The sequence below is a fragment of the Octopus bimaculoides genome, chromosome 26 (assembly GCF_001194135.2).
Source record: "Octopus bimaculoides isolate UCB-OBI-ISO-001 chromosome 26, ASM119413v2, whole genome shotgun sequence".
NCBI lineage: Eukaryota > Metazoa > Mollusca > Cephalopoda > Octopoda > Octopodidae > Octopus > Octopus bimaculoides.
Window position 1 is genome coordinate 4,238,713 of NC_069006.1, and position 11,161 is coordinate 4,249,873.

The 11,161-nt window shown below is 36.4% G+C and overlaps 2 protein-coding genes across 2 annotated transcripts in view; one reads left to right on the forward strand and one right to left on the reverse strand.

Moving 5' to 3' along the window:
* Window positions 1-1,124, reverse strand: part of LOC106883974 (phenylalanine--tRNA ligase beta subunit) — a 58,143-nt gene extending 57,019 nt beyond the window's left edge. The window contains exon 1 of the mRNA XM_014935134.2: window positions 938-1,124. Within this exon, the coding sequence (XP_014790620.1) occupies window positions 938-971 (34 nt within the window). The 5' untranslated portion in view covers window positions 972-1,124. The remainder of the gene's footprint in view (window positions 1-937) is intronic.
* A 288-nt stretch (window positions 1,125-1,412) lies between these two features.
* The window catches only part of LOC106883976 (integrator complex subunit 11-like), a 32,499-nt gene continuing 22,750 nt past the window's right edge, over window positions 1,413-11,161 (forward strand). Inside the window, 6 exon segments of the mRNA XM_014935135.2 lie at window positions 1,413-1,568; window positions 3,378-3,389; window positions 5,490-5,575; window positions 7,135-7,208; window positions 8,702-8,813; window positions 9,633-9,749. Of these exon segments, the coding sequence (XP_014790621.1) occupies window positions 1,541-1,568; window positions 3,378-3,389; window positions 5,490-5,575; window positions 7,135-7,208; window positions 8,702-8,813; window positions 9,633-9,749 (429 nt within the window). The 5' untranslated portion in view covers window positions 1,413-1,540.

Below are 11,161 nucleotides of genomic sequence, written 5' to 3' on the forward strand. Positions count from 1 at the left end.
TCACGCACCACAAAACTTGCTTTGACAACTTTTCTACCACACTGGCTTTCTTGTCACTTCACATCAGCCAGTAATGCAATTCTTTTTTTATCCTGACATACTGACATGTATTACACCAGTCATAAGGCAACCTGCGTCCCAGGGACTTTCTGAGTGACACGCCTAACCGAAAAAACGGAAAAACGGGTACGTTGGATATTGTGGTGCAGCCGTGGGCAACTTGTTGCGGCCCGCGCGAGTTTCTGAATGGCACGCTTAAACGAAAATTGAGGCTCGAATGTTTTAGCTGTGTGGCCCTTCTGAGGATGAACCATGTCTCATGCGGCCTGTTTCTCGATAAAGGGGCCCATGCAGGCGAAGGTAAAGAATAGGCACACCCAATGTTTAGGATTAGTGTTAAGGTTAGGTAGAAAACGGGTGGTGTGCGTATTCTTTACCTCCGCCCCCATGCTTACATTACACACTAACATACTCCACCCGAGCCAACGAGAACTCCTATGTGGTTGCTTGATCTGCTAGAGACAGCAGTCAAATTTCTCTCGAGTTATTCATTAAAGAATAAAAACGAAGGATACATCGAACGATGTAGTGCAGTCATGGGTAACCTGCTGCGGCCCGCGGGACTTTCTGAATGGCATGCCTAACGAAAAAAATTACCTCGAATTTTGTTTAGTGCGGCACACTCTTGGAAAAAGGTTGCCCATGCCTGATGTAGTGTGTGACATACTAAAAGACGAGATGGTCACGATAGGAAGCCCTTTGATTGTAGGTCTGCTCAGTATAGAAGACTGACACGGTGCTAAACAAGAAGCCTCACTGAATGACAACGATGTAGAAGTAAAAGAGAAACAACAAAATATGCCGGAGAAATGGTTAAAACATCGTGACATTGGCAAAAAGATAATAACTAATGTCTTTAAAAAGAATAGCAACATACTTGGTGATTTCCTTGTAAGATTCCAGATATGCATCCATAGATAAAGTGTTGTCTTCTAATTGGCATTTCTCGAGGGCATCGGCCAAAATCTCTAGTTTGAATTCTGTCGTAGACATGTTGAGAGGAAAACCAGATTTAAGAAAGAGAAAACAACGACAAACTTTGAGAAAGAACCGGGTGTTGATGTCTCTAAATGAGAAATGACTCCCACCCACGTACTATAAACATTCTAAAAGGAAATAAACAAATTTACTGCGGGACGACTTCGTTACATAAGAATGTATTCAATTATATAGATACAAATATGTATATATATACACACGCACATATATACTACTAATAATAATAATTTGTAAATAAATAACAAACTTACATGTCTATAAATATTTTAAATAATTTTAATTCATTAAAATAATTCATCTAAAATAAATAACATTAAATTATTAATAATTAACAAGCAACAACAAAAGTTGATAAGTGCGGTCCTTACAAAATGGTAGTTTATTGGTTCGAAGTTAGATGAAAATTTTGACTCCCTGTTAAATTTCTTCGTTTTCTCTCCGTTCGCCCTGAGAAAACTCCAAAGACCCAACACCATTAGTGATGACAGATATAAAAGTTACTCCTCTGGGTGAGATTATTGTATATTTGTCGTGATATTTTACAGTATTGGCTAATCTTCATCTGCTGGGCAACATCGAAATTCGCGCCGGACTACAATGGACCGAGGAAAGCAAGATAAAAAGCCTTGGGTTTTAGAGAAACATACTTTAGAATGTTTATAAGCAGGATAAATTTTGTTTTCATTGATGTGTGGAAGACAACATTTGCCTTGAAATGAGAGCAGAAAGTGAAAGGTGTATGTACGTGTATATGAAATGGATGTGTTTGTGAGAGAGATTTGAGTGTGGTAAAAAGCTTGCTTCACAACCACATGGTTCCGGGTTCAGTTCCACTGCGTGGCACCTTGGTCAAGTGTTTTCTACTATAGCGCTAGGCCAACAAAGGCCTTGTAAGTGGATTTGGTAGAGGGAAACTGAAAGAAGCCTGTCGTATATATGTGTGTGTGTCCCGACACCACTTGACAACTGGTGTTTCGTCCCCGTAACTTAACAGTTCAGCCTAAGAGAGCGATAGAATAAGAACCAGACTTACAAAAGCGTATGTACTAGGGTCGATTCATTCAAGAAATTTTCAAGGTGGTGCCCTAGCACGGCCACAGTCTAATTACTGAAACAAATAAAAGATTATATCTTCACTGCCAACACTAATTACCGTTTTTTCTTCATAGCAATGCTGGTTGGCATTTGATGTTTTATGGACAGTGCCTAATTTGGTAGCTTCCCTGTTGAAAGTCTGCTTACTTTTACTGAATTCAAGACATCTAGTCCCATGGAAGCTGATTGGACACTGACCATATCGGCTAACCAGGTGTGCTGCTCTTCAAGCACAGTTGAAATAAACCATTTCCCAACTTTGTATCGAAGAAATTCTGACTTTTCGTTTGCATATTTGCCCTGCTTGTCAAATTTTTCTTTCATCTTTTTGAGGTCGATAAAATAAGTACCAGTCAAGCACTGCTGTCAATGTAATTGACTAACTCCCCCCACTCAAAGCTGTCAGGCTTTGTGCCTACAATAGAAGGAAAATTTTGCTTCCTCATAACCATAAGATAGATTAAGGTAACATGGGAAATTTCATGGTCGATTTTTTTTTTTTTTAAACAGCTTTAGGTTTTGAAGACTCGACTGCAAATTATAATATATCTTTACTGCCAATATTACATCTCATTCATGCTTTTTTTTATTAAGGTGATCGACATTTGATGTTTTATAGGGAGTATCTAAGTTTCCTAATTACATTTGAGAGATCTGATGGGAGGCTGGCTATGTTTGCCAACCAGGTGTGTTGGTCTTAAAGCTATACTCAGTTAAAAAAAAAAAAAAAGGGTGGCATTTGTTAGCTTTACATCAAAGAAACTTTGATCTTTTGTGTATTTGTCCCATTTGATTTTTCTTCCTCATAAACCATAAGAAGGATTTAAGATAACATGTCAGGAAATTTTATGGTAGACAACAATTTTTTTTAGACGCCTTTAGGTTTTGAAAACTGATCAGCAAACGAGTGGCTTAATCTACATATGAAGTCATACTGGTACAACTACTGTAGCTTTGCTTTCAAATTTTGTTTGATCATTGAATCAACCCCCAAAATAACCTTAAAGCAAACTGACCAATAAATAAAGTACTGGACCACCAACTGTTCAAATCCATTGCAGTTTTTTTTTATTCCAAACCTGTTTCAATCCACATTTAGAGTGACTCGACTTATTTCATTAATCACTCAGTTAATCCTCATAAAAGATGTTTTGATTAAGCTGCCAGTTCATTAGCTTGTTTTTCTGAACTGAAAACTTATTATATTTATCTTTTCTTTTCAGGTGCTGGCCAAGGTACGACATCAAGTGAAAACTGGTTCTTAATTTTTGTTTTTAATAACTTTAACATAAGGAGTTTTTTGTAAAATGGTTGTGATTTCTAGGTTCACAAATGACAGCTAAATATGGCCCCAAAAGAAGGAAATTCCACTGGTTTCATTCTTTTGAAAACTAACAAAATATTGTATGTAGCTTCATTGTTTTCATGTGGCAAGTGTTGGTATACCCCAAAGGTATTTTTCCTGTTTTGAAAAAAGGTAAAAAGTGATATGTGGACAACAGCATTAGGAGAGTAAAAAGCAAACCTTTGATCTACGTTGATCCACATGATTGACTCTTATCTCTGCTGTCTTAGCTTTTTATTTAGTTATTTTGTTATGAGCACATTGCCTATAACCCTTTTCAGGGTGTGTTATACTGGTGGGAGGGAGGGCAGTATCCTCAAAGCTGGTCCTTATCATTGCAACAGAGTAGGCTCTGTTAAAGGTATTCAAGGGGCCAGGTGTTGGTGTTAAACTAGGTAACAGAGTGGACTTTGCTAAAGTTACCCAAGGGGTCAGGTAGAGGCTTTAAGCCAACTATCCAAGAAGGCAGTGACAAGGTTTGCACTTTGAACACAAAGTGCTGGAACAAATACTGCAAGGTACCCAGTCTCACATTCTTACCATTCCACCATTTCCTCATCTTGGGTGAGTACTTTTTTATTGACCCTGAAATGGCAAAATCAAAGTTGACCTAAGCAGGGTTTGAACTCAGAAAATAGGGAATCATAACAAATACTGCCGTACATTCTCTCTGATAGAATGCTGGTCTTTTAAAAGTAGGTATTTCTGTCTGGAGATATTAAACCCAGCACTTCATCCTAATGAATCATTCATCAAATCAAGTACTACCAGGAACAATAAATCGTTTTGGGGTCTTCTAGTACCTATTTAGGGCTAGGAGGACTGAGCTGTTTGAGAGTTACATTACCACATTACCTGGGCAAGCACAAGATATGAACTGCCATTCTTTCAACTGGTTATTCACAATACCCTGTTGTGATGTCCATAAGGTAAACTTAGTTCTACATTGTCAAATTATCTAAGCTATTAGTTTGCAACTGACTGATATGCCATGCAGGAGGAGATATTTCTTTCATTGATTTAAACACTGGAGCTCAATGACTGCTCTATGAACCATCATGGCTCATAGAATCATATAGAACGGTGTAATGGCAGAATCGTTACTGGACTGCACAGACGGCTTTTGCAGTATTTCTTTTGGCTCTCTTGTTTCTGAGTTGAAATGCAGAGGTCAACTTAGCTTTTCATCCTTTAAGAATCAATGAAGTACCAGATGAACCCTTAGGTTGATGTAATTGACTTCTTCCACACCTTGTGCCAAAAGTAAACAGAATTATTTACTTTTAATACAGCAGCACAGCTATAATGAGTTCAATTCCATTGAAAGCATATTGTTGTGTACTTTATTACTACCTAATTGTGTTTGTGAATTAGGTACCAGGTCTTTTGGGAATCTGACATACATTAGACTGTGTAACATTTTATCCAAGGGTAAAATTTATTCTTCATCCACTTAACAATATGAAATCAAGGACTAAATTCCAGTTCACATAAATTCCTTAGGGTTTCATAAGGGCTAGTGCTTTTTACAAATTTAACTTACCCCTTAATATTTTACTGCCTCTAAATGTGTATCCCTTAGAAATTAACTGTTTCTACCATAATTTAGACATTATCTTAGTTTGTTTTATTTTTGTTCCTCAATGAAATTTATTGGTTTATATTTTAATTAGACAGAGATTCTAGGATTTATTAGTTAATATCAATTAGAGGGATTCTATAATTTATTGGTTTATAATAATTAGACAAAGAGATTCTGTAATTGTTTTTCTTAATTAGACAAAGAGGTCTTATAATTTTATTGTTTTTTAATTAGGCAAAATATGCTGATGTTTTTCTTTTTTTTTTTTAATTAGACAAAGAGAGCCTATACTTTTTTGAAAATAAAAGGGTTCTGGGCTTATTAGAAATTTAAAAAGAAAATAATAATAAATGTAATTTTACCAATTGTTTGGTACTTATTTGTTTTTTCAATTTTTTTTTTTTCTAGATGTTGGTCGAAGTTGTATCCTGGTTACTGTTGGTGGTAAGAACATCATGTTGGATTGTGGTATGCATATGGGATTTAACGATGAGGTCAGGATTGTTTCTTAATTGTTTTGTTTCTTCGTTTTTGAAGTTTTGTTTGTTCTCTTGCAAACAATGAAGCTATGATCATTGATTATTGTTTTGTTGTTTTTTTTTCATCAAATTGTCAATCACAAAATTGCCTCTTTTAAATACAGTGACCAAAACCATTTTTTTAATACTTTTATTCTTTAACAAAAGGCTTTAGTCAATACAAGACTGAATAGTTAAATTAACACTGAGAAGCTACTGTGTTCTTCAAATCACTTTGAATAGTTGATCGTGAAGTCTATTTAAATCAGGTGTTTGAACTCTCAACTACACTTCTAGATTTGGAACTTTCATGGTGGTGAGGGGTAATTCTTCAATAGGTTCCACTATGAGAACCAGGTTATCGACATACAGTCATTCTGCTATGAGAACCCTTACCATTTTTTTCAAGTAAGGGATCTCTTATTTCACACATCTTTAATGGAGCAAAGTCGGAGAAATGGTAACAATGTTACCATTCTGCCAGGTCACTTTTCAGATATGTATGTATGTGTTCATATACATACATATACAAGAGGCTTATTTCCATTTGCTTCTACCACTTTCGCCCATAAGCCTTTTGTTGGCTCAGAACTATTGAAGATGATGACACTTGCTTAAGGTGTGGTGCAGTAGGACTGAACTCAAAACCATGTATTTGGAAAGTCAATTTCTTGACCATACATCCAAACCTATTATCACCACGTGAAAAGCACATAGCATACTCTGTTAAGTGGTTGGCATTAGGAAAAGCGTCCAGCTGTAAATACCATGCCTCAACAGACAGCTGAAGTCTGGATAGCTAGTCAACTCCATGTCAAACTGTCCAACCCATGCCAGGACAGAAAGCAGACCTTAAATGATGATATTTTATATCTGCTTTCTATGCTTGCATGAGTAAAATTGTTTGACAGGATTCAATGAGTCAGGGGACCTTATCTTTCTCCAATGTTTCATCTTCAGCATGGTTTCTATAGCCGTTTGCCCTTCCCCACAGGGACTACTTTACAGATTGTGCTGTGTGCATTTTCCCATGGCACCAGCACTGTAAAGGTTGCCTTACCATCAGCAAGACTAATGAGCCCTCTCAGACTGTGTTGTCACTGTTCGGTTCAGATACCAGTCACTTAGTCTGACATTTCAAGACATTTGTTTTATCTTCGTTTGTTAACTTTATAGTCAGTTATGGGTAAATCACTATGTATATAATCATGAACAGGAGAGTGTATACATCAAGTGTAACCCATGTTTGTATTGTAACTTTTATGTCACTTCCATTGTGTATTAGATACTACCTAACATCCCGTTGAACCCCTAGTGCAAAATTGATTGGTAAAATCAGCCATAATTGATATATGATAGTGTACACTTTGATTAATATATATATATATCATCATCGTCGTTTAATGTCGATCCACATGATTGACTCTAATGTATCTAATACATAATGGAAGTGACATAAAAGTTACAATATATATATATGTAATATAATTTAAAAACACGATCAGCATGTAATGTATAAACTCTGTTTTTCTCAGAGGCGTTTCCCAGATTTCACCTACATTACCAGGGAAGGAACACTCACCGAACATTTGGATTGTGTAATCATAACGTAAGTAAATCAAACATTTATTCCTCTACATTCTTTTTGTTGTATCTTTACTTTCATCTTTCAATGAAATATAAACAATGTTTTCTCAAAGTTTAGTAAATATAAAGTTTTAAAATATAGTTTGCAGCTTCTTTCCCACCCCCACTCTTTCTCTCTCTAGATATGTGTGTGTGTGTATTTATATATATATATCGGTTCAAAAAAAGGAAAAAGACAAAAAACAACGTGAGGACGTGATACAGATTGTGTTACAAGACGCTCGGGAAAGGAAAGAGAGAGAGAGTATATATATATATGTGTGTGTGTGTGTATATATATATATATATATATATATATATATATATCATCATCATCAGCATCATTGTTTAATGTCCGTTTTCCATGCTGGCATGGGTTGGACGGTTCGACTGGGGTCTGGGAAGCCAGGAGGCTGCACCAGGTTCCAGGCACCGTTTCTACAGCTGGATGCCCTTCCTAACAACAACCACAATTGGTTGGTGCTTTTTATGTGCCAACAGCACGGAAGCCAGTCAAGGCGGCGCTGGCATCGGTCATGTTTGGATGGTGCTTTTTACGTGTCACTGGCGGTGTGGGGATCACAACTACAATTTCCATTTGATTTTGATGTACTTGACTCAATAGGTCTCCTCGAGCACAGCATGTCACCCTACGATCCAAGGTACTTTTGAGTGGGCTGGGGCTGATTATGCGACACTGGTGTAAGTTACAGCTGTGAACTCACTTTATTTGCCAGGTTTTCGCAGTCACAACATATCTCCAGAGGTCTTGGTCTTTCGTCATTGCCTCTGTGAGGCCCAACGTTTGAAGGTCACGCTTCACCACCTCATCCCATGTCTTCCTGGGTCTACCTCTACCCTGGATTCCTTCAACTGTTAGGGAGTGGCACTTCTTCACACAGCTCTCCTCATCCATCCATAGTACATGATCATACCAATGCAAACGTCTCTTTTGCACGCTACATCCGATGCTTCTTATGTCCAACATTTCTCTTAGGGCGCTTACACTCTGTCGTGTGTGCACACTGACATTACACATCCAGCGGATCATGCTAGCTTCATTTCTTTCGAGCCTATGCATGTCCTCAGCAGTCACGGCCCATGTTTCACTGCCATACATATTTATGTGAGAGGCCCAACTGTCCTCTTATTCTTTTCCTTAATGCCATGTCAACTTTGGAGATTATCTCTCCTTCGCATATGAAGCTGGCCTTAAACGGCATTTGGTAATTGTTACATTTTCTGCAGGCAGAGATAATTATTAATAAATCAAGAATTTAAGTTGTACAGTATTTAATATACTTGTATCTGTTTGTTGTTCAAATATATAGTTATTTCTCTTCGCTCATTTTTCTTTAAATTGTGTGTATATACATGTAATTGTCTGTGTGTGTAATATATATGTGTGTGTGTGTGTGTTATGGTAAAGTGAAAGTTAAAACGATGATGATAATGAAATGTGTAAATTCGTTTCAGACACTTCCATTTGGATCACTGTGGTGCTCTGCCGTACATGTCTGAAATGGTTGGCTTTGATGGACCTATCTATATGACACATCCCACGAAGGCTATATGCCCCATCTTGCTGGTAAGTTAAGGAGCTAGATGTTCTGCATCAGGATTTTAAGAATATATCAAGCCATGTTATTGTGTTATATACTATAGCATGTGTGTATGTATATATATATAAAAATTCAAAAAAAGCAACACGGATTTTAAAGATGACTGCAGTACGCACGTTTCATGCTACTCCATTTATTTAAGTAATGTGAGCATTACAGTAAATGCAAAATGCAGAGCAATCTTCAGCTGCACAAAAATGTAGAAAATTACAGTAGAATAGACATATTATAATTGTGGCAACATTTAAAATCTAAGTGGGAAGAAGAATACATAAAAATCCATCTAACTGAAAAATGTTTCATAGCCTGTGGCGGAAGTGGCTAGGTGTTTGAGGATTGTACTGTGGAATACAGCGAGAAAATCATTACATTATGAATACAATAAAAACATGACTGTATCATTAAGAAACTTGCTTCCCAACCACATGGCTTTGGGTTCAGTCCCATGCAATGGGACTTGTGAATCAAAAACTTTGACTGGGTTTCCTTTAACATTTCAACCAGCCATATCCAGCCCAAATATTCAATCTGTTTTATGTTCAAACTGGCCAGATCCAACCTCTCACACCTATCAAAATCTCAGAGCTATGAGATAATGCATGATTAATTCAAAACGATGTGAATGAATAAGGATTACATTTGACAGAAGAATCTGAATGCTAAAAGGTTAAGTTGAAATAGATAAAAATTTCTTAAGACGGGGGAACAGATTGTGTTAAGGGAGATGGTTGAGTATGTCTCATGTAAAAATGCTCTCACCATTAAATGTATGATTTGTATTTCAGGAAGATTATCGGAAGATTACTGTTGAACGTAGAGGAGAAACCAACTTCTTCACATCAGAAATGATAAAATCATGTATGAAGAAAGTAATTGCTGTCAACCTTCATCAGACTGTACATGTATGTACATGCAACAGATTATTATTATTGTTAATATTAAACCTTTTGTTATCAACCTGCTTAATACTGTTCCTTGTTCTATGATACAAACCACTTGCTTTAAAGTGATTTAAATTAAAACCTCCAATCAAAGTTTCATTTTAATTTGTATTCTAGACACTACCTTAATAAAGGACAAAAATATTTTGCTAGTCGTTATTTTCTAGAATAATCAAAATAGACAGGGTATTACAATAGAAGCATAACAAAAGTATTAAAGTGATTTAAATTAAATTAAGATGGAATTTTGATAAGTTTCATGTTCCAAACATCCATTTAATAATGACAGTTATCTTGTTAAATTCTTCATTGTTTCAAAATTAATGGAAACAAAGGCAGTGTATTTCATCAGAAATATGGCAACAAAAGGGTTAATTCCGGCATTTTACACCTGAACTAAGAAGACTTTAGAGTCTTCAAGCATTGCTTCAACAATAACCCACTGGTTGAGAACACATTTATTGTAACTTATTCTGAGATACTGGGAAATGTAACTCGTGTATATATATATATATATATATATATATATATATGTATATATATCAGAGGCAACTCCAGGTCATCAGTGTCACTCAGGCTCATCACAAATTTTGCATAAGACACATGCCTGCTCGAAGAATTTCATGATTTTCTGCAATATTTCTAGCCCCAAATGGCTTATGTTTTATATCTAGCACTATGTCTTTTCTCTATTTCTAAGTTCAGGGTAAAAATAAAGCCACCCTGCAAAACACAACTCATCTTTACACATAGATGCACAAAATAACAGCAAACAAATAACAACAGTGGAGCGCACAACCAACATCAACGATCTGACTGTCGCCTGTACTCTCGACAAGAGATGCCAGTTACTCTTTTACACCTGTCAGGCTTGTTCGTATTAACCCGAGTTGCTGGTTAATTTTTTGTTCCTTTAAGAATGTTGTAGAACAGAAACTTTTCATAGATTGGAATTTAAATCCTAATCTCTATAGAAATTTATTGTTTCAAGAAAATATTGAATTTTAAATTTAATTTTTACGATTATAGACAACGACTCAGGCTGTAACTCCTGAGCCTGAATCAGGTGCATGTGAACGATGTCGAGAGAACGTCTGCTACAAATGGTATTTTTTGACACAGGGCACCTCTAAGATGACTGCCAGACACTGGATGAAAATAAGTAAACTGCAACCAGGCTCAATAAAAGGAGCCCAAGTTATTGGCTGCAATTACTTACTTGAAGTCAGTGTTGGCAGAAATTAAATCAGCTTCCAAATACACATTCACTTTACTAAATTTATACTCAGGCTAATCCCGAACAGCCCGTATGCTGGAGTTGCCATTGATATATATATATATACACACACACACACACACACACACACACACAC